The sequence below is a fragment of the Protopterus annectens genome, chromosome 1.part0 (assembly GCF_019279795.1).
Source record: "Protopterus annectens isolate FY-2018-M chromosome 1.part0, PAN1.0, whole genome shotgun sequence".
NCBI classification, from domain to species: Eukaryota; Metazoa; Chordata; order Ceratodontiformes; family Protopteridae; genus Protopterus; species Protopterus annectens.
The window spans coordinates 27,718,620-27,742,319 of NC_056725.1; the positions used below are offsets into that span (position 1 = coordinate 27,718,620).

The following is a 23,700-nucleotide window of genomic DNA, read 5'->3' on the forward strand; positions in this document are numbered from 1 at the left end:
TTTTACTGAACCTAGCACAAAACAGACAACCAGTGACGTTGTGGTCTGGGCCTAGGCAAGGTATACAATAAGAATGAAAGTCCTTATGAGGTATTTGCTTCCCACAAGAAATGCAATTAACTTTTTCTGACATCGGACTGAGGCAAGAAAAGGTTCCCAAAGAACATCTGTACTATGTTCTTCGTGTTTCACTGTTGCAGTCATTACATTTGGGTAGAATCCCAAAGCTATGATGACAGACTGGAGCTAAACTGCATTAGTGGTGGCTATAAGGCCCTGCAGAACTGCAGTGGCAAAGCCTGCCCTGGACTTGGAGAAGAGAGGCAAATGATAATGCTTTGTAAAAGTGTGAACATAACTCCAAGTAGCAGCTTCTAGAATGTCTTTGGTTGGTACCCCTCTGAGAAAAGCTGCTGATGTAGCTGCAGCCCTGGTGGAATGAGACCTTATGCCCTTGGGCACCGGTTTACTATGATGTAAGTAGCAGAAACGAATGCAGTGGCTTATCTGCTTTGAAATAGCCTTTCCCTCTGATCCTGCAGCAAATACCACCAGTAGCTGCTCAGTTTTACTTAGAGCTTTAGTCCTGCTCAAGTAGAATCTTAGTTGTCTGTGTACATCCAAGGAATGCAGAATCCGCTCCCCCTTGTTCTGCGGATTTGGATAAAAAGTTGGCAGATGAACAGTTTGGTTAAGAGCCACACTGGAAACCACCTTAGGCATAAAGGAAGGATTGGTCCTGAGGGACACCCTGTCTGGGTAAAATATGATAAAATGCTCCACAGCCATGAGGGCCTGTAGCTCCAAAACCCTTCTTGCTGAAGTAATTGCCAGGAGCAAAGCTGTTTTCCCATGATAAGAACTTCAGATCTGCAGTAGCAGCTGGTTCAAAAGGAGGCAGGGTGAGCTTTTCAAACACAAAATTGAGGCCCCATGCAGGAATTGGTGATGATCTTGGAGGCCTTAAATTTTTGGCCCCTCTAAGATACTGCTTTAGCAAAGGATGAGAAAAGATTGGTGGCTCTGTGTTGTAATGAGCCGAGATGGCAGAAGCATGGAATTAAATTGATGAAAAAGATAGGCCTTTGTCAAGCATCTCAGTTAAGTATTGTAAAATCTGAGGAATATTTGGCTCTGCTGTGTCAGTTCCTTGTGCTTGGTTCTACGCACAGAATCTCTTCCATTTATCAGCATAAGAGTTTCTAGTACTAGGCCTTCTGGCTTCCAAAATGACATCCATCACAGATTTACTGAGAGGTGTTGTTTGAATAACTACATGATCAGCCATGCTGCCAAGTTCAGTGTTTGGAGCTGATTGTGCAGGATCTGATTGTTTTGCTGAGACAGTAAGTGAGGTATTTGAGGCAAGTACCAAGCTGGGAATTGAGACATATTCCTTAGGATTGGATACCACTGTTGGTGGGGCCAGTCCGGGGCAATTAGTATACTCTCTGTTTTTTCTTGTCTGACCTTTAGTAGGACCTTGGGAAGAAGAGGCAGAGGAGGAAAGGCATAAACCGATAGGTTTTTCCAACTGAAGGATAGGGCATCCACTTTCCATGCTTGTCTGTGATAAGTCCTTGTGCAGAATTTGTCCAGTTGATAATTCCGAGGAGAGGCAAATAGGGCCATGTCCGGGCTCCCCCATTTGTTTATCATGCAGAAGACTTTCTCCATTTCTTTATATCATGCAGAAGACTTGTGGATCTAGTTTCCACTCGTGAGGGTCCATAAGGTTTCTGCTTAAGTCGTCCGCCAGAGTATTTTGCTTTACTGGCAGGAATTGAGCTTGAAGATATACTTGGTAAGTCAAGGCTGTGTTCCACAGTGCCATGGCTAGTCTGCAAAGGGGGTAAGAGTGTGCGTCCCCCTGCTTATGTACCACATAACCGTGGTGTTGTACGTCTTTATCAGTAGTTGTCCTGGATGAAGCAAGTCCTTGAAGGCTGTCGGGGCATTTTGAACAGCTAACATCTCTTTTTGGTTGATATGCAGATGCATTGGTTTTGGGGTCCATATGCCCTGAATGCATCTTCCCACCAGGTGGGCCCCCCATGCATAGTCTGATGCGTCTGTAGTTAAGGTTTGGCTGGCAGGGGGTAGAGTGAAAGCCCATCCCATGTTTTGGTGACATGCCTTTGCCCAGCAAAGAAACTCCTGTTGTAGGCAGGGAATGAGAGGAATCATTGTTTACAGACTGTGACAATGTTGACTCCATAAACTTTTTAGGTACCACTGTAGTTTCCTCATATGCAGTCTTGCATATGGAATCAGTAGAATGCAGGATGCCATGAACCCCAAAGCCTGCAGAGTTTGTCTTGCAGATAACTGGGTATTTGTTACCATCTGTTTGAAGTAAATAGTCAGTTGTCTTTGTCTGGCGTGAGGAAAGCTATCTGGGCAGTAGTATTCAAGCTTGCACCCAGGAATGTTATCTTTTGAGAGGGTACCAGTTGTGATTTCTTTTCGTTTATTGTGTACCCTAGGCATGTTAGAAGGCTTTTCACAAACGCCAGATGCTGAAGAAGAATGTACTTCTTCTCTGCTTGAATGAGATAGTCGTCCAAGTAAGGATAGATTTGTATACTTCTTTGTCTGCAAAATGCAATTACTGGTGCCAGGCACTTTGTAAAGACCCTGGGCGCACTAGATAAGCCAAAGGACAGTGCAGAGAATTGGTAATGCATAAAACCAGCCTTGAAAAGGAGGTATCTTCTGCACGATTCCCTTATTGGGATATGCAGGTATGCCTCTTTTAAGTCTAATGTCACCAGACAAGCGTTCTTGCCCAGCATGGGCAGAAGCTGCTGCAAAGTTAGCAATTTGAATTTTGGAATGTCTAGGAATGTGTTCAGAATTTATAAATCCAGTACTGGGCACCAGGCCTTGTCTTTTCTGGGTACCACGAACAGTCTTGAATAAAACCCTTGACCTTTTTCCTGTTCTGGCACTGGCTGAATAACCCCCATATCCAGGAGGGACGTAACTTGTTTCTGTGCCTCTGCCCATTGATTTTTTGGCATATCTGGCCAACCATTTGCAATTGGCAGTGTGTGGAAATGGAATCTGTATCCCTGAGATACTATGTTTAACACCCACTTGTCCTGGGTTATTAACTGCCAATTTTGAGCATAAAGTGCTAATTTTCTCCTTAAGGGTGCTGCCAAAAGATAAGTGCTTGGTGATGGCAGAGAGAAGTCATTGAGACTGTTTACTGTAGGGATGTGCTTTATTTCCTCCAGATTTGGAGGTAGAAGCACCCCATTGCTTTGACCTGTAAGAATCCTGTGACTGGTATCTAGAACCTTTAGGGTACCTGGATTTGCCCCGTGGAGCTCTGTCGGACACAGGAAAGGACACATTTTTTGTGGGCCAGTGTCTACTGAAACTTGGTGGCTGCACTTGTAAGAAGTCTTTTACAGTTTGCATAGACTTTGCTTTGTCTTCCATTTTCTTTAAAACATCTTCTGCCTTAATACCAAACAGAGTATCATGCTGTAAAGGTGCATCCAGCAATTTAGCTTCAGCATGATCAGGCAAATTTTGCTGTTTTAGCCAGGCATGCCTCAATCACAGATCCAGTAACTGTGGCCCTGCAGGAGGCCTCTAAGGAATCAAAACCACATTGCAAAGTATGCTTTCCAACTTGTTCTGCTGCATGCAATAATTCCTGCAATTCTTTATTTTCTGCACATTCAGAAATCATCATCATTTTCTGTTTCAGTAATCCCATAGCATGTTGTTGATATCTGAGCATATGAAACTGGTTGTTTAAGGCCCTAATTGCCAAGGTTGCAGATGTATAAACCTTCTTTCCCCATCTATCCAGTGCCCTGGGAATCTGTCAGAGGGGGTAGGATTTTTTGCTGTTGAGGCCTTAACACCTTTTGGACCCTGTGAAATAGTTTCAGGGTTAGCAGCAGGGTTTTTAAACAAAAATTTGTGAGAGTCAGGAACCCTGTAATATCTGTCTGGCTTGCTAGGAGCTGGAGGTAAGGAGTTTGGAGTCAAGCTTGACTCCAAAAACACATCATCCACAACGTCTAAAACAGGGGGTAAAGACCTATGCTGAAGGAGAAGAAGGAAATCCCTAAGCCTCTTTTTTGATTCTGAGAAATCTTGACTCTCCCAGTGAAAATGCTCCCTCAAAGCATGCAGGGCTTCTCCAAAGGAATAATCTTCAGGAGGAGATGGAGATGGATAGATTCCTCTGCATCAGAATCCTCATAGGGTGGTACAGAAAATTCCTGATAAGAAGAAATAGAAACCTGATCTGAAGATTCATAATCAGTGTCTTGCCTAGGCCTCTTATCGGGGGTGGAGGGGGGGGGGGCGGGTTGGGAACCCCTGATCAAGGTAATTAGGTCTTCAGCCATTTTGATCATCTGATTTTTGGGCATAGAGGCCTGGGCACGTGGCTCATGCGTCTGTTTATTTAGCTTTAGAAGTTGCTTGTCTTTGATTTTGAGGCTGGCGTTGGTTTTATATAAAAATGCTGTGGCCTGAAGACACCCGCCGAAGCCAGTGCCTGCATAGCAGCTCTGGACCTATCCAAGGGAGAGACATCCGTGGGTACAATACCTTGAGAATCTTGCGGCATGCTGGACTCCACATGGGTCTCGGTAGAGGCCTGCAACTCGAAAGTACCAAGTATCAGGGACTGCGAAAGCGCCTCACTGAGTATCGGCAAACCGGCGACTGGCTTAGGAGAAGCTTCGTCGTCGGTTTTGGACCTCAACGGTCTGCCTCTGTCCTTTTCTTTGCATTTTTTGTGAATTCCGGTATTCGGATTGCTATCCGATGACATTTCAGGATAGTTAAATCTGTTTCCAAAATATTTTGAAGCAAAGATATACCGACGCTTAATAGTGCGTTGGTTAAATCTAGCACAAAACTGACAGCTAGGCATGTTATGATCAGGGCCTAGGCAAGGAATACAGTATAAATGGAAATCCTTATGAGGTATTTGCTTCCCACAAGTAATGCAATTATTAACTTTTACTGACATCGGCATGGAGCAAGAAAAAGTTTCCCCAATGGGGTACTTAGCTTTAGTGAAGACTTCAGATCTGAAACTCGAATTCGAAAATTTCAGGAGTCGGACGACCGGCACTTGCGAACTGCTTCTGCTTCGGGCACCGCGCGGCAAGAAAGACTAAAGAAAATGGCGTTGGCTGCTTGTTTTATACCCTAGACTACCTGATGTCATGGAAGAGGAGACAGCAACCGACGCAGGACCCAAGACTTTGGAAGTCAAGCCGACTGAGGACAACCTGCCAGCAGACTGCCCAAATGTAATGACTGCAACAGTGAAACACGAAGAAAATCCCACTTAGTCAAAATAGGGGAAGCCACCTAAAGCAGTAGACCCATAATGAGCAGCATACCACAGGGATCAGTCTCAGGGCCTCTGTTATTTGGGATATACTTTTCTGAGGTGCAGGCCAAAACCAGTGGGCTATGGCTGACCAAGTCTGCAATGACTGCAAGTCGGGTGCTGTCTTCAGTTCCCCTAGTGATGCAGACATCTTCCAAGAGGGTCTCATGCAAGCTAATGACTGATGCCAGAATCACAGTCTCAAGCTGAATACCAAAAAATGCATTATCATCCCCTTTTGGGAGAGTGACATCCCTACAGATTATCACATTAATAACAATGTCCTAAGCACGCAATCATTAGTGAGGGGATTTCAGCACCCAAGTTGATAGCAACCTGACTTTTGGGCACCCTGTTGCTTCCATTGTATGAAAAGCTTTCTACATGGCTCACCTCATAAGTAAAGGTATGTCATCCAGGGACAAGGAGGTCATATCATCCCTGTATTCTTCCCTTATAAGGCCCATCATTGAGTACAATGCCCCCAGGGCCTCAAACATCTAAACTACACAGGTAGGCTAAAAGTCCTGTCCCTCTACTCATTCTCATACAGACTCCTCAGAGGTGACCTCTGTCTGGCATACAAAGCAATGTCAGACCCCACCTTGATGGGACTGCTGCATATCCGCAAGTCAAGTTCCACTCAAGTAACCCACACGCGCGACCTCAATCTGGTCTGTGACATCAATAGGACTTGTTGGTGGAACAGACATGTGTCCCAAAGACTCCCCCACCTGTGGAATAGAAACCCTATCCACGTCAAGCAGAGGACCTCATTATACCTTTTTAAGCGCAATCTAGATAACTGGATAGGAAACAGAAAATCACCCCTGGGATTCCACCTGTCTCCCTGCTAGACATTGAGTGCGGACTTGTACAAACATGGGCTAAACTCTTGGCTAGGCTTATAAGGGCCTCAGGGCCAATAGCCTAGGAACTTCCTATGGTCCTATAATCCTATTACAAAAATCATAACGTATGCAAGAGCAGAAAAGAATGCCAGTGCAATCTGCAGTGTCTATGTACATGAGAAAATTAAATCTTTTAAGAAAAGGATAATTCTACTCACCAATATTTGGATGATTTAACCCCTTCATTATTCTAACTTCTCTGAAAAGCTGTAAAAAAAAAAAAAAAAAAACAAGACAACAATTAATCCAGAATACTAATAAAAAAAAAGTTAATATAAGAAGTGAAAGGTTAAGATTAGGTCTCATTTGGGAATCATATCCAATAACAAAGCGCACATTACAGTGCTGGTATTACAGCTGTTGTGCCAACAGCAGCCTTCTGGACAGACAGGTATTGAGTTTTCTCATAACAGCTTTAGCTTTTCAGCTATGAAATCCCCAGCATGATGATCTAGGTCAAATTACAAACACACACACACACACACAAATATATTCTTTCCAAATACAACTCACATCTTTTAACTGATTTGGGCACTATTACAATTACAGAAGGGAAAGGATAATATTAGCTTTCAACTGGGATTCAAACCAAAGACCTCTAGCATAGCATGCTGGTGTCAATGCCACTGGCCAACAACAGCCTTCTGGACAGGTAGGTATTGAGTTTTCCCTTAAGAGCTTCACCCTTTCAGCTAAGAAACCCCAACCCTGGTGATCAAGGTCAAATTATAAACACACACATACAAATACAGAGACAGTCTTCTGCTTAGGCACTGTCACAGTCATAGAAATGAAAAGATAATGTTATCTCTCAGTTAAATCAGTTGCTTAATTAAAGGCCTCCATTATCTCCAATCCCCACTCAGAAGACAGCAACATCTACGATGATAAAAAGTTTGTACAGTGTAAACGTCTGACTCTGTTCCATCTCAAACTAAGCCCTTTTGATATAAATCATGCTGTGGCAATAAATTTTTCTCAAAATGGGATTGGCAGCATACTGACATTACACAAACTGGTAATCTAAAATCACAGACTACAGTAACTTAAATTCATTCACAATGTACAAAACTATCAGTTTTCTCAGCTGACATGGTTTCTTCTGGAATATTCCCTCCAATCAGAAATTGTACATTTTACCTGATGATAATGTCATACAATAATCCTTCAACCACAAAGCTGTAATATAGAGGTACAAACTTTACCAATAACCAAAACTGTACCTCAGTGACTGCAATTGGACAAACATTCCAAGGCGCAGCAGTAACAATCAATGGTTTGAAATAGTTTATTGGTTAAGTGCTCTACTCTCAAACAGAAATTTCATAGGTTCATAGGTGTGTACTAGGCTAATGACCCTGGAGCCTTCACAAGCCTAGCCCACAAAAGTGCCCTGGCCTTGTGCCACCCGACGTTAATTCCCAGTGCTTCTATAAAGTAGCCCCACTGGAGTGATCCCCAGGGTGAACTTTCTATTTCCCATCCACTCATCAAGATTTCTCTTGAAGAGGGTCACAGTGAGGTGCTCTGCTTGACATGTATGAAAAGTCTATTCCAGAAAGTACAGTTTTGTACCTACCATAAATGTAGAAGTCCGATAGGTATGCATCTGCAGTCCTTACATATGGGTTGTCCTGCCTCAGGCAGCCCTTCGATCGGCCGGATTCCAAAGTCTGGGTCCGGCGTCGGCTGATGTCGCCCCCTTCCCCGATGTCAGAGCGCCTGGGGTATAAAAGCGTCAGCCGACGCCATCTTCCTCAGTTTTTCTTGCCCCAGATGCCAGGTGCCCTCTAAGGAAGGCTAAATTTGGAGAGATGCAAAAAATTTCAAACATGCACAGCAATATAAAACAAATACACCATAATAGATGACCCCAGCTAGCTAGAAAGAGGGATAAGTACCCAAGGAATACCACAGAGGGGTAGGAGGGAGGGAAAACCTGACTGCAGATGCATACCTATCGGACATCTACATTTATGGTAGGTACAAAACTGTACTATGTCCTTCAAGGATGCATCTGCAGTCCTTACATATGGGTAGAATACCATAGCCAAGCTGGGGGAGGTAGGCCCTAAGAAAGGGATGGTGTAGCTAAAATGCCCTGCAGGACTGCAGTAGCAAAGCCTGCTCTGGATCTGGAATATAAAGGTAAGTTGTAATGCTTGGAAAAAGTATGCACGGAGCTCCATGTAGCAGCTTCTAAAATGTCCTTTGTAGCCATTCCTCTTAAGAAGGCTGTGGAGGTGGCTGTGGCTCTAGTGGAATGAGGTCTAATGTTAGCTGGCACAGTTTTGCCATGAAAAGAGTAACAGAATCAAATGCAATTCCCTATCCATTTTGAAATTGTCTGTTTGGAAATTGATCTTCCTTGTACACCAGCAGCATATGCTACAAAGAGCTGGTCAGTTTTTCTGCAAGTCTTAGTTCTGTCCAAATAGTAGCACAACTGTCTGTGAATGTCCAGGGTGTGCAGAAGTTTCTCTCCTTTGTTTTGTGGATTTGGAAAGAAGGTAGGCAGGTGAATAGCTTGGTTCAATGAAACCCTGGATACCACTTTTGGCATGAATGAAGGCTTGGTTCTCAATGAGACTCTGTCCTGATGAAAAATAAGGAATGGTTGTACTGCCATGAGGGCCTGTAACTCAGATACTCTTCTTGCTGAGGTTATGGCCAGAAGGAAGGCAGTCTTCCAAGACAGGAACTGTTGTTCTGAAGATGCTGCTGGTTCAAAGGGAGGTAGAGTTAATTTTTCCAACATGAAGTTAAGGTCCCATGTAGGCACTGGTGGTTTCCTTGGAGGGTTGATGTTTTTTATCCCTCTTAGAAACTGCCTTAGCAGAGGATGAGAAAAGACAGGTGGATCAGTGTTATACTCTGCTGAAATTGCTGAAGCATGAATTTTTATGGAAGAGTAAGAAAGGCCATTATGGAGCATTTCTGCCAAGTATTCCAGGATATGTGGAATGCTCATCATTGTCGGATCCTGGCCCCTTGCGGTGTTCCAAGTGCGAAATCTTTTCCATTTTGCTGAATATGCCTTTCTTGTGGAAGGCCTCCGAGCTTCCATGATGATATCCTTTACTCTCTTGGATAGTTTATCCTGGCGAGGAGTCAAGGTATTTTCCAGGCTGTCAGCTGCAAGGTTTTTAGGCTGGAGTGCAGAGTTCTGTAATTGTGTTGTGTCAGAAGAAGTGGCCATTGTGGTAGAGGCCATGGTTTCGTGCGTGACATGCTCCTTAACAGTGGGTACCAGTGCTGTCTTGGCCAGTCCGGAGCTATCAGAATCACTTTTGGCTGTTCTGTCCTGATCTTCAGTAAGACCTTGGTCATTAATGGAAGAGGTGGGAATGCATATACTGTTAGAGTATTCCAGCTGAAAGAGAGGGCATCCACTTTCCATGCTTGTGGATGGTATGTCCTTGTGCAGAATTTCTTTAGTTGATGGTTGTGGTGGGAGGCAAAAAGATCTATGTCAGGCCTTCCCCATGTTTGTGTTATCTGAAGGAAGGTATCTGGGTGCAGCATCCATTCGTGTGGATCCATGATATTTCTGCTTAGGCTGTCCGCCAGTACATTGTCTTTTCCTGGTACAAACTGGGATTGCAGCTCTATATTGAGTTTCAGGGAAACTTCCCAAAGATTCATTGCCAGCCTGCAAAGAGGGTAAGAATGGGTACCTCCTTGCTTGTTTATGTACCACATAACTGTGGTATTGTCTGTCTTTATTAGCAGGTGGCCTTGATGCAGAAAGTGTTTGAAGGCCTCGATTGAATGTATCACTGCCAGCATTTCCTTTTGGTTTATGTGCAGGCGCAATTCTTTTGGTGTCCATTGTCCTTGAATGCATCTGCCCTCCATGTGTGCTCCCCATCCATGGTCTGAGGCGTCCGTGGTAATGGTTTGGCTGATATTTGGTTTGCTGAAAGGCAGACCCATGTTTGACTGGCTTGCTTGAGCCCACCACAGAAATTCCTTTTGAAGGCATGGAATGAGGGGGATCAAAGCTTCTAGGCTGTGACTGTGTTGAGACCATAGACTCCTTAGGTACCATTGTAGTTTCCTCATATGCAGCCTTGCTTGTGGAATCAGCAGAATGCAAGATGCCATGAAACCCAGGGCCTGCAGGATTTTCCTTGCAGTCAGCTGGGTTTGTTTTGTCAGACTTCTGAAATAATCCGGTAGTTGCTCTTGCTTTTCTTCTGTGAGAAAAGCCATTTGGGTGGTTGTATCTAGTTTTGCACCCAGGAAAATTATTCTTTGGGATGGAACAAGTCTTGATTTTTGAATGTTGACTGTGTATCCCAAGGCCTGAAGTAGGCGGATGGCATAATTCAAGTGCTTTACCAATGTTTGTTGGCTGCCCGCTTGTATAAGGCAGTCGTCCAGGTATGGGTATATTTGAATCCCCTGAAGTCTGCAGTGTGCAATTACTGATGCCAGGCATTTCGTGAATACTCTGGGCGCAGTAGATAAGCCAAAGGGCAATGCTGAGAATTGATAATGCTCTGAACCTGCAAGAAATCTGAGGTGTCTTCTGCAACTTTGTCTGATAGGGACATGCAGGTATGCCTCCTTGAGGTCTAGAATTACCAGCCAGGACCCCTTGCCCAGCATGGGAAGGAGTTGCTGTAGGGTCAGCATTTTGAATTTTGGCACAATGAGATAAGTATTCAGTGCGGACAAGTCCAGGATAGGCCTCCATTGCTTTTCTTTTCTTGGGACAAGGAATAGTCTGGAATAAAATCCTTGGCCTTGTTCTGTGAGAGGAACCTTTTCTATAGCTTTCATTTGCAGTAGGTTGGAAATTTGCTTGAAAGCCTCTGCCCTTTGAATTGGTGGCAGGTTTGGCATGCCTTGTCTTTTTGGTAATGTATGAAAATGGAATCTGTATCTTTTGTCTATTATTTGCAGTGTCCATTTGTCCCTTGGAATACTGTGCCAATTTTCTGAGAATAAAGATAGCTTTCCGCCCAAAGGTGCTTTCCAATTGAGCCCTGGTTGGCGGGGTCAAAGTCAAGTCATTGAGTTTGTCCTTGTGCAGCAGCTGTAGATCCTGCACTACCTCTCTGATTAGGAGGCTGCCATTGATGTCCTCTGTAGGAGCCTCTAGCTTGCCCTCTACCTCTGGCACGCCTGTTCTTGCCTCTTTGAAATCTGTCTGTGTCTGGAAAGGACCAATTCTTAGAAGGCCAATTTCTGTTTAATCTTGGTGGTTGGACCTGGAGAAAATCTTTGACTGTCTGTACTGATTTAGCCTTTTCCTCAAATTTCTTTAAGACCTCTTGAGCTGAGGAACCAAATAACTTTTGTTTTTCCAGTGGTGCATCCAGAAGCTTTGCTTTAACATGATCTGGCAGTGTTTGTTCCTTCAGCCAAGCATGTCTACGTATGACTGCACCTGTCATTGCTGACCTACATGAAGCTTCCAATGCATCGTAACCACACTGTAAGAAATGGTTGCTAATCTGCTGGGAGTTATGCACCAGATCCTGAAGCGCCTTGCGGTCTAGGGGTTCAGGAGAGGTTAATTTCTTATGCAATTCATCTAACAGATATTCTTGATACTGTATCATATGGAATTGACAATTCAATGCTCTCATAGAAAGAGTGGAAGAAGTGTACACTTTTTTACCCCATCTCTCTAAAGCCCTGGATTCCCTTTCAGAAGGAAGTGGGTTCTTAGTAGTGGAGGGTTGCAACCCCTTTAGGCCCCTGGGAGATAGCCTCTGGGTCAGCCGAGTGGCCCTTGTAAAGGAAAAGGTGTGTGTCCGGGACCCTGTAGTACCGGTCGGGTTTGACAGGAGCCGGAGGAAGGGAGTCTGGGGAAATACTAGACTCGGAGTACACATCTTCTATCACATTTAAAACAGGAGGAATAGCCAAAGGTCTATGCTGAGGTAAATGCAAAAAAGTCCTTAACCTCTTCCTGGAATCAGAGAATTCCTGGCCTTGCCATTTGAAATGCTCTCTCATGGAGTGAAGGGTCTCCCCAAAGGACAACTCCTCAGGGGGGGAGGCCGAGGGAATAGATTCCTCTGCATCAGAATCCTCGTAGGCCAGAAAGGGCAGAGTCATTTGAGGCCTCCTCAGAGGACTGGGGATCTGTCTGCTCAACCATGGGCCTTTTTCCTGGAGGTGGTTCAGAGCCCCTGTCTAGGTGTGGCTGAGAGCCCATGATTAAGGAGATAAGGTCCTCAGCTAAGCTCAAAATTTGTGAACCTGTAGAGGATCCCTGAGGAATAGCCTTGGGAGGGAGAGATTTTGGCTGCTTTGCAGCTTTAGCACGGGTAAAAGCCTTAATGGACATGGATACAGGAGGCCTGGCTGCCCCACGTGCTGGAGTAGTTTTGTCCACAGAAATGGTGTCGGATATCTCCGGAGCACCATCTTCAGACGGTAATTCTAAGACCGACCCAGTGGAGGCCTCCGGTACCAAGGTATCGGTTGTGCGGTGTCGTCGGTCGGAACCGGTAGAGATTCGGTTTCAGCAGAGACCGAGACACTAGCGGTAGGCCTGGGCGTGGAGTTGGCCGAAACCGCGGACCGCGTGTGTCGGTCCTTCTCCTTACGTTTTTTTGGTTAAATGAGCTGTCAGAAGCTCCGACGGCATTTTATAACAGAAAATCTGTCCAAAATATTCCTCTGCAAACTCTGCCCGATGCCTAAGAGTGCGTTTATTGAAAGAAGCACAGGCTGTACAGGCTGAGACGTCGTGGTCTGGGCCTAGGCAAGTTATGCAGTAAGAGTGGAAATCCTTATGAGGTATTTGTTTCCCACAATTTAAACAATTATTAACTTTAACTGTTTGATCTGACATCGGCTGAGGCAAGAAAGAGTCCCCAACGGGGTACTTAGCTTTTTCAAAGACTTTGGTAGCTGAAAACACAGGAGCTGGCCGACCGGCTCTTGCGAACTGCTTCTGCTTCGGGCACCGTGCAGCAAGAAAGACTGAGGAAGATGGCGTCGGCTGACGCTTTTATACCCCAGGTGCTCAGACGTCGGGGAAGGGGGCGACATCAGCAGACGCTGGACCCAGACTTTGGAATCCGGCCGACCGAAGGGCTGCCTGAGGCAGGACAACCCATATGTAAGGACTGCAGATGCATCCTTGAAGGACATCATGAGCAGTCTCTGGGTTATGAACCTGTCCCTCCAGCATGTTCTGTTGACTGTGGTAATGAGGTTGAGGTCTCTGGAGCGTATGGTGCGGAGGGATTGGGATTGCTTTAGATGTAGCATTTCTAACAGAGCTGGGTCAAACATGGCTTTGTAAGTCAAGCAGAGATCGCCTCTTGGTAGACGATATGAGACAGAGAATAGCTGGAGTTTTTTTGAGTCTGTCCATGTAGGACATGTGTTTAAGGCCTAGGATCCTCTTCCTGAGGTACTTTTGTGGCCTTTCCAGCTGTTGCGTGCGTCTAGTGAGGTACATGCCAAATGGGGCATTACACTCGATGATTGGCCTAATGAGGCAAGAGTAGAGAGAGATGGTGACCTCTTTCTTCCTTGATGCAAAACCCTTGGTAATGAGATGTGCCACATAAGACTTTCTGACCACAGTGGCAATGTGGTGGACAAAGGAGAGGGTGCTGTTAACCTGTGTCCCCAGATCTCTTATAATGCCCTTCAGTGTTCAGTGGGCTCCTGTTGATGTGGTAATTAGTGGGAACTGAGATTTTCCCAAAGGGGATGATGATGCATTTTTTGACATTAAGCTTAAGGCCATGGTTTTGACACCAGTCATTGGTCTCAGTGAGGCCTTTCTGTAGAATGTCTACATCACATGGGGAGTTAATAATGGCTCTCAGCTTGCAGCCATCTGTGAACCTGGTCAGCCAGAGTCCCTCCATGTTCGCACGAACTTCTGAGAAGAAGATGCCAAACAAGAGAGGACCCAGGAATAACCCCCTGTGGGACTCCACCCGTGAATGGTCGGCAGTCTGACCTGGAATCTGCTACTTTCACACTGTGGGTTCTGTGAGCCAATTTGCAACCCACCTAGTGATATAGGGGTTGATGCTTAGTTTGGAGAGTTTATCAATAATTCCTGAGTGGGGAATGGTATCAAAGACTTTGGCCTGATCTAGGTAGGCTGTATGAACTACCTTGCCCTCATCCACAGCTCTAGAGACTGACTCAAAGGTTGAGCAGGCATGATCTACCTTTCACAAAACCAAACTGAGTGGGATCTAGAGTTTGGAGATTCCCTATATCCTTGTTAATTAGGTCCATGATGATGCACTCCATAGCCTTACATATCAGACTCATCGGGCTAATGGGGCAATAATTCCCAGGGTCTGTAGTCACTGCTCCTTTACGGAGAAGGATGACTGTAGCAGTGTGCCATTCGGTAGGGACAAAGCCTGAAGTGAGGCTGTGACTTAACAGGGTACACAGAAGTGGTGCCAGTTCACTTTGTAGTTCATGTAGAACACATCCAGCGATATTGTTGGGCCCCATGGAAGCTGTACTCTTGGCCTTGGACAATGCAACTTTAACCTGTGTTGCAGTAATGCTGGGTATCTGGTACTCCTCTGGTATTGTGATTGGTCCTTTGGGGGGGGGGGGGGAGTAAAGCTGGAACTAAATCAGTCGGCCAGTATGTTGGCAATATCTGTTAGCTCAGTAGAGGAGGTATCATTGTGCAATAACTCAGAGCAAACCTCGGTATTGCCATGAAGATTCTTGATACAACTATAGAAGGCTTTGTGATTGTTTTTAGTGTCTGAAACAATTCTGCTTTCATAGCTGTTTTTTGTTGAGACTAACAAGGGAGCTTTTCCAGTCTTTTTCTGCAACAGTTTCTTCCTTCTATTGTAGAGTTTATTAAAGGCAGGGGACCACCAGATTGGCTTCCTTTTTTTTTGGAGGAGAGCATCTTGGTTCTGTTGGGTATGGCTAGTTCCATGCATTTATGTACATGTTCGTACAGTGCATTGGTGCATGATTCAGCAGTAATGCATCTATTTTTCATTGACATGTGTGACATGAAGTTAGCCACCTCTGTTTTTAGGAGACCAAAGTCAGCTTTAGAGAAGTTTTTCATGGTGGTTACCTTTGCGGGGGGTGTGGGTGAGATGTGGATTTCCATGGTGATTCATTTGTGGTCGGATCTAACCAGAGAGGAATTGACTACTGGTGTAGAGCAATGGTTGCCCATGTTAGTAATGACCAGGTCAAGGATGTTGCTTCTTCTAGTGGAAGTAAGAATAAGCTGGTCCAAGGCATTGGAATTGATGAATTTCAGGAAGCGTTGGGCCAGTGTATTGGTGCATGAGTAGTTTTTACAGTTAATGGAGGGGTAGTTGAAGTCACCTAGTATGAGAGAGGTGGGTTGGACCCGAAAAGTTTCCAGGGTGCTTAGGAACGTGGAGTGAGTCTTGGGACATGGTTGGGGACATATAGCAGATCGCCATCTTACCCAATATTAGTTGTACCGGAAGTATCTCAGATGCATTATGCTGGGCTACTAGTCTGGAAGTGTGCATACCCTTTATGAATATAGAGACACCATTGCCTTTGGAGCTTTGGTCCATGTTCTGGGGCCGAAAGGTGTGGAATGAATTGTAGCCTGGTAACGCAGGGGTGTTTTCTGCAGCTTTAAACCAGGTCTCCGTTACAGCACAAATATCAATGTTCTCAATTTTAAGAGTACTTCAAGCAAGTGCATCTTGAGATTTAGACTTCTAGTGTTTAGCAGCATGACACTCAGACTGCATTTATTTATAGCTTTTACGGTGGTAATTTGGTCTTTGGAACATTGGCTAAAAAAGGCACTATAGGGGTGCGCAACAGCCTTAGCCAGTATCCGGAAACCCAGGGGGTGACAGATGCAGGCCATCTCTGGCAAAGCATCAAGGTCTGTCAATCATGTCATCCCAAGCAGACAGATACTGGATCTAGAATGATACCAGAAACTTAACCAATTGTTGAAGTCAATCATTTTCTGCTTGTACTGCGGTATCATTCTGGGTGACGGTAGGATGCTGCTCAGGGCTAGGGTCATACCTGCCTGGGCCACATAATCCAAGAGCTCCTTCCATGTCTCTTTTCATGTAGTCCAGGGAGGTGCATCTCAGGTCATTCACATGGACAGTGACAAAGTCATACTTGTACTTGTTGTGGAGTGACCTGAGTGCGTGTGTTGTGTGTCAGATTTTGGCACCTAATAAACAGCTGTTACCTTCTCCTTATCAGTGTGCCTCACTACCGAGTCACCTATGATTAGTGTACTGGGCAAGCTGTTTTGTCTTGGGGACTTAGGTTGAGGGGCACACTGTGTAGGTGAGTTATGTGTCTTGTGGTTTGTGCTTATGTTCTGGTGGTTGAGTGCGTTTCTGCCTTGGAGTTCTCTGCTGTTTGGGTACATTTCTATTGAGAACTTCCACGAAGGTGTGTGGTTTTTGTGTTTTTATGTGGGAGCTGTGATGGTGGGTGTTCTGGAGGGCTATGTGTTGCATGTGGTGTGGTGCAGGTGTTGACCTCCTCTTGACAACCTTTCCAGTCTTGGCTTGAGAGTGCATGGCTTCCAATTTGGATATATAAGTGCATCCCTCACATGTCTGAGTGTTTGGAGAGAAGAGGAGAGGGATGTCAGTGTACATAAAGCAGTTGCTGTGCTGCCTCAGAATGCCCAAGTTCACCAGGTTAATAGGAGAAAGCACAGGGAACTGACCTTAAGACATGCCAAGAGGGATGGTCACTATTACTAAGTACTGGAACTCCTTCCTTATATAATCCTTTTACAGGAAAAATGTCACTCAAGGTGTCCGAGTCTGTACAGAGCACTGCCAAGCACTTGAGGGGAAACTAATACACAGACTCTGAAAATTTAAGGATAAAGCATTTAGGGAGATATTCTGAAGTTAGAAATAAATCAAGCAGTACGATGAAAAGAGGGGAATCGCATGAATGGCTACTGCCTGGTTACTACTAATGCTGGTCTCAGCACAACTTCACTCTGTTGGGATACAGTATTCTTTGCTTCTCTCACCAGAAGCAAAATGTTAGCACCAATAACAAGAAGAGAAGCAGACCACAGCCTGTTGGTGATCCGCAGTCTTGTCCCAGATGATGCAAGGGTCTGCAGGCTTGTAGCCTTTTTCTAGATGCCTCAAATAGCAACCAGACCAATCAGGTATGTTAAGCACAAACACTGTCTCTCTAACCAGAAAGATTCAGGAATCAAAGCACTATGCTCCTACTCTCACCAGGATCAGAATATAAGCACAGATTCCAAGCTGTCACCTATATAGCACTTATTAAGCTTTCTGATTAGCAGTCTCCAGGAAATAATGCAATTGCACTCCTTTTTGCACCAGGAAAAAAAACAGAAGCACTAATCCCAAGATGATTACTGAGAGACAGAATGTGGGTTCTCCAATAACTGGTGTCTTTGCAATAGATGCTTAAAGGTAAGATGAAAAAAAAATGGTTTCTCCTAAACACTGCAGTGTACACTAGAGGAGTTAGATGTGAAAGGAGGTAACAAGTTTTACCCGTCTAAAAAAAAGTTACGTTTTAGTGGAGTCTCACTATTTTTAAAACAGCAAGATAGATCGAAAGGGGGTGGTCACTTTTGTCTTCTGGTACTATGGAATACAGTAGGATGGCCAATAAATTTAAATAGTTGAAGGGGAATGATTTCACAAAATGATAATTTTGTGCTTACTCACACCAGGCAGTAAAAGCAGAAAGGAAATGAGATATATGGTCAAATTAACATAAGGGGCAGGCAACTAGAAAGACAGTGGTGTTTCTGTTTGACTCGCAAGAGACAGACCTATGGTCTCTTTTCAAGTTTTAATGTGCAGTAAAAGCAGAATACAAGTAAAATACGGTGAAAGAAAACAAATCACAGTATACAAAATACAACAAATAAAAAGCAAACTAACCTTTCCCCTCACAGCAAAATTGCAGCAGAGTCTGGGTGAGCCTTTCCAGAAAGTCATACCTATGTATAATGCTCCACATGCTGTGCAGCTGGCGCTGTAAACTACAAACTTACTTTAGTAGTCATCTCACTGTGCAGTAATATCTCTTTTTTTGAGCTTGGGACAATAAAAGCCATATCTCTGACTCAAAGTCATAGCATTTGCATCCTGGAAACGTGCAGGGAAAGGTGCCAGCATTTGACTTCAGGGTTGACAAAGCATGTCCTTCTTCCCAGGTCCTAATATTTCGCCCTTTAAGTATCTTAAAAGTATCTTATGAATAGACTGTTTTCCATGCATCATGACCCTGTCATCACACATGGTACAGTCTGTTTCCAGAGAGTCTACTGAAAATGTGAGAATTATACTTCTTTTATGTTTCTGTCAGTCTCGTTCTGTGAGCTGACTATGTTCATTTGTTCTCTTCATGGTGGATTGGATAGGAATGGGTCATTGCTCCGTTTCATGGTTGAAACAGAACCGAGTAGTCTTATCAGGTTCTCAATGTACCCCCTTTCAAGAAAGTCACTTTGTAGTTTGCCCAGGTTATGTAGAACCCCCCACACACACACACACACACACACACACACACACACACACACACACACACACACACACACACACACACACGAGCCATCCTCATCACTTGTGACTTTATAACATTTCTTGTTGTGATTTTGGAGGACATACTGTTTACTTGTAGCAACAGGTTGGCCCGAGTGGGTTTTCTAAACATGTCATTCTTTAACAATGTATCACTTTATTTTTTGTAAATAGTGAGATCCAGAAATTTTACCTTTTCAAAGCTGTAGTGATAAGTGAAATGCAGAAAGTCTGTTGACTTTTCAATGTAGTCAAAGAATTCCTTAAGTTTTTCCACTGAACTGTTCCATGAGATGAAAACATCAATAAAGTGATAACACAGTTCATATATGGGAAATACTCCGAGGTACAGATGATATTTTCTTTCTACTTGGCTAAGGCTATATTTTTCAGACTTGGGGCCGTTGCTACTCCCATGGCTATTCCCCTTGTTTGTACTATCTCTGGTTAAAATGAATGTAGTTATTTTAAGTACTGTGTCCAGAAGCTCACCTAATGCATATATTTCCCCGGGGTTGGTGGACTAGTGTCCATGAAGCTTTTAACTGCATCAATGCAATACTCATGTGGAAGCACTGTATAAAGTGCTTCTACACCAGTGGTGACAAGTACCGCATCTGGCTTGATCCTAAGTTCTCTACCCTTTTACAGAAAGTCAACTGTTCAAGATGTATGATAAAGCATTTCTAGCAATTTCTTGTATTTTAAATTCTAAATAAATTGATAGGGGCTCAGAGGCAGGACCTCCTCCTACCACCACTGGACAACTCATCAGGTAATTTACCTGAGTTGAGAGCAACAATTCTTGTGTTCACCAGTATGGAGGCTTGGAAGATACATTGTGTCCACCTTTTGGTAGAAGTAGTCCTGAATTTCCCAACATTGTCTCAATTTTCCTTGTAGAAATCAATATCTACGATAATGATTATTCCTCAGCCTTTGTCTGCCTTCATCACTCTCCTTTTTATCAGTGCTAAGACTTGTTAATGTTGCTAGTTCATTCTGGGACACATTATAAAATTTTCTCTTATAGGGCTTGGTAAGAATTCTGTGACTGTCCTTCTCACATTTCCCCACATATGCCCACATAGTTGGGTGGAAAGGTGGGCAACATGTACTTTGTTTCTCTCCTAATGCATGTACACTTGACGTTCTGAAAAAGGGTACAGAACTTAGGATCAAACCAGATGCGGTACTTGTCATGGTCGATGATTTCATTACCCACTTCTTGGTCCTCATCCAGTCTGACATGTCCAAATTTCATTCTCCTTTCATGAAAAAAGAAAAATTTCAAGTTTAGCTTCCTGCAAAAGAACTTAAGGTCGACAATAGTGTTAACCAAGTTGCTCCTTTCTATGGGATATGAATGTCAGCCCCTTTTTTCTAGTACTTTTGTTTCATTCGCAGTCAGTGGAATCTTGGGAGTAGTTCCACACTTTCATTTACTGCAGGATACTAGGGGGCTGGCTTGAGTTCCCTGAGGTATCCATCAAGGGCATGGGGCTGTACTCCTAAGTGGTTTAATATCTGTCACTTTGATATCTTGTCCAGGTTCCTTCATAGACTTTGGCATGGTGTTTTCCTGTCAGGATTTCACCATCTTCTCTTGTTGCCTGGGTGTCAGTTGTGTAAACTGGACCTGTGATGATCTCCTTTCTTCTCTCTTTTGTGCTTTGTCTGGAAGGGCTGCTCTGGAAGCCAAAGGAAAATCCTGCTTAGTGTGGCACTTTGTTGGGTCACGGTTCTGGGAGTTAAAGGTCTGTTTCAGGTCATTCTTTAACACTGTATCGCTTTCTTTTTGTAAATCTTTGCCATTCCTACAATAGTCATTTTCATCTCTTGTAAGTTTACAGAGTTTTTTTTTGTCTTCATGTAAAATTTCAAAAAATTGGAGACTCTATTTTTTATAGGTTCATCTGAAGGAAAACCCTCCTGATGTCAGAGTCAGATTTTTTTCTTCCAGGTGTAATATAGCTGCTTCTGTGATGGCTTGTTGTCTCTTGTTTTCAAGCAGGATGTCAGTGAGTTTAAGCCCAACATCTTCAAGAGTATTATTCTATTTAGTGTTAAGATAAGGATCAACATTTTTCCAAACTGTGTCTCCTGGGTACAGACTTATCTAAATTTGTGTTTAAGTTGATTTCCTCCTACTGCAGGGTTTTATTTTCTTTAAATGCTTTTCTAAGATTTGCTCCGCTTTCCTGAGGTCAAAGTGATTGCCAACATTAACCTCCATGGCTCAAGGATTGTAATTATAGTAGTTTTCAGTGAATTTTGGTGCTTTTATCAGACTGAAGATAGTGTCTAAGTCCTTGGTCTGAAATGGATCCCACTAGGACTTCATATGCATCTGTTGCCATGGTTATTAAAGTCAGTTTATCTTATTCCTTGTGTGCTGGGTTTGTTCCAGTAGAAGCAATGGTATGTCAAGCTTTGCTGAGATAATTTTGTAGATAGTTGTAAACAGTTCTGCCCTTAAGCATCAGAAAATGACCTCTCTCTCTCTCTCTCCCTCTCTCTCTCTCTCTCTCTCTCTAGAAGACAGATAGGACCAATGTAAAAGAAAGCACAGATCCTTGTGTTGAGGCACAATATTTCAAGTTATAAAAGACTAATACTGGGTTCCATATACACATTGTTTAATGTTGCTAAATCCGGTGATTTTTTTCTGGTATGTCATGTGCACACCTATTATTTAGTGCTATTAGTCATATGAATGCACTTAATGCCACTGTATTGTTCTACACTGATCTGATGAAGCCTCTCGCCTACTTACTGGTAGTTAGGCAAATGTACTTTAGACTCCTGAGTTTATTGAATTGTTCTCTTTCCTTACTGGCATCAGTTTCAATAACAGCAGTAAACTGATATTTCTCAACACCGAAATGGACTTTTTACTTTATGTCAAAGTCACCCAACCATAATCTTATCTCTAAGTTTATATAACAAACCTCCCTAGGCTCATTTTATGTGGCCTGAGGCAATGCTGCCTTCCTGTCCTGATTAGGTTGCCTCCCATCAGAGACTCATCTTCTGTTAGTTTACAACCTATAACATCTGTACTGATTCATTTAATTAATACTGATCCATACTTCTTTATCTAATAACTTAGCAGGTAATTCCTTATTCTCCAAATCAGTCGGTAAAATATGGAACCAACTACCAAATGACCTTACTTGCCTTACATCTCTCCCACTATTCAAAACCAACCTAAAACTCTTCCTTTCCAACCACTGGCTATGCTCTTGCCATAACCCTGACTAACCTTTTCTTTTTCCCATATTATCTGCTTGCTCCACCACCCATCCTTCTTCTTACTTCCTTCTCTTACATTTTAAATCTCCTCTCCAAACTGAGTGCCTTTTCCCTTCATAACAATAAGTTATGCTACAACTATTCTTCCAGTGCAATTGTGTATGTAAATTTTTACCTTATCTTCTGTCCAAGCTAACATAGTATTTTAAATCCCATACTCAATGTAGCATGCTGAAATTGAATGTTTATTCTATCATTTCTTTGTATTTGACTTGATTTTTTTTAAGTATTTGTAAAGTATTTTTTTTAAGTATTATTTTAGTAGTGTAGCGGAGCTTTTCTCCTCGGGCCTCCACTGAAAATGGACATGTATCCAGCTGGACTAGCCCGGTTAACAAATGTAAAATAAAATAAAATAAATAAATAAGTACTGTTTTAGCATGTAAAGACTATTGGCAATGGACCTATCTGTACATTACAAGTAATGTTTTCTTTGCAATGTATTAACAATCTGAATTACTTTGTACTTGTTTCTATTATTGCACATATTTTCTCCACAGGCCTCCACTGAAAACTGGCACTTTCTGGCCCAGTTGGACTTTCCCAGTAAACAAATATCAAATAATTAACTAATTAAATACATTATAGATGAATTAATGTCTTGCTTATAATTAATGATCAAGAAAATTCAGTATACTACCAAGGACTAGGCAGTCTATAGAATTGCATAATTTTCCACTCTCCCCAGACATCTCTGCAAAGGTTTTTCTACAACAGTCACCGATACAAGAAACTCTTACTGGAGCCTCAGTGATTCCCATGGTGGAAATTACACTTTGCTGTTTGACAAGGATTACTGCTGTGGAACTAGGACTTATGACACATGTTACTGACAACCTGTTACAACATACCTCTTTGAAAGCATTTAGATGGAACATGCTGAAACAAAAGTCAGTTATCTCTTTCCTCATTTAACCCTGTTTGGTTTACTGTCCTGAAGTGCTACAGGTTACCATAGATCTAGCACATACAGAGCCCTTTCTTTTCCCTCTCAACACACTTAGAACTGATATATCGTTAAAAAGTTGAACTCATCCTTTCATGGAAAAGATAGTATTCTCCTGACATCAAAGATGCAAGGTAGGTGTTCTCATTCACGGCTTTAGCCAGATTATCCTGACTAGCTGAAGTTATAATTACTATAGTATAATACTTTAGGATTTTAATTTGACTGGTTATCACACAGTTTTTAGTACTTGTTGCCCCATCTAAACATGGTAAATAGCATCTAAGTATCACATCACAGACACAATGAGGTACTAACACAGTTATACATAGCCAGAGACAAGATTTATATAAAGTGTTTGTATCAGTTACGCATTAGCCACTTAGGATAGGAATACAGCACATAAGCTATAACGTATTAGCTAGCGATATGAATAGATACACAGAACACTTATGAAAGATGAGACTTATCCTACTACAGCTTGGTTGAACAGCTATGACATACATTTATAGCTCCAGCTCAAGTTAATTAACAATGATCTCTTGTTAAAACAGATAAATACTGAATCTCATGTAAACTGTATTAATATCTGATGAAGCTCGTATAACGGTAAAA

At 43.1% G+C, this 23,700-nt stretch overlaps 1 protein-coding gene across 1 annotated transcript in view; it reads right to left on the reverse strand.

Annotated features, from left to right (window-relative positions):
- MARK4 (microtubule affinity regulating kinase 4) overlaps positions 1–23,700 on the reverse strand; it is a 3,074,992-nt gene that overhangs the window by 2,754,159 nt on the left and 297,133 nt on the right. The window contains exon 4 of the mRNA XM_044080464.1: positions 6,447–6,495. Coding sequence (XP_043936399.1) covers positions 6,447–6,495 — 49 coding nt within the window. The remainder of the gene's footprint in view (positions 1–6,446; positions 6,496–23,700) is intronic.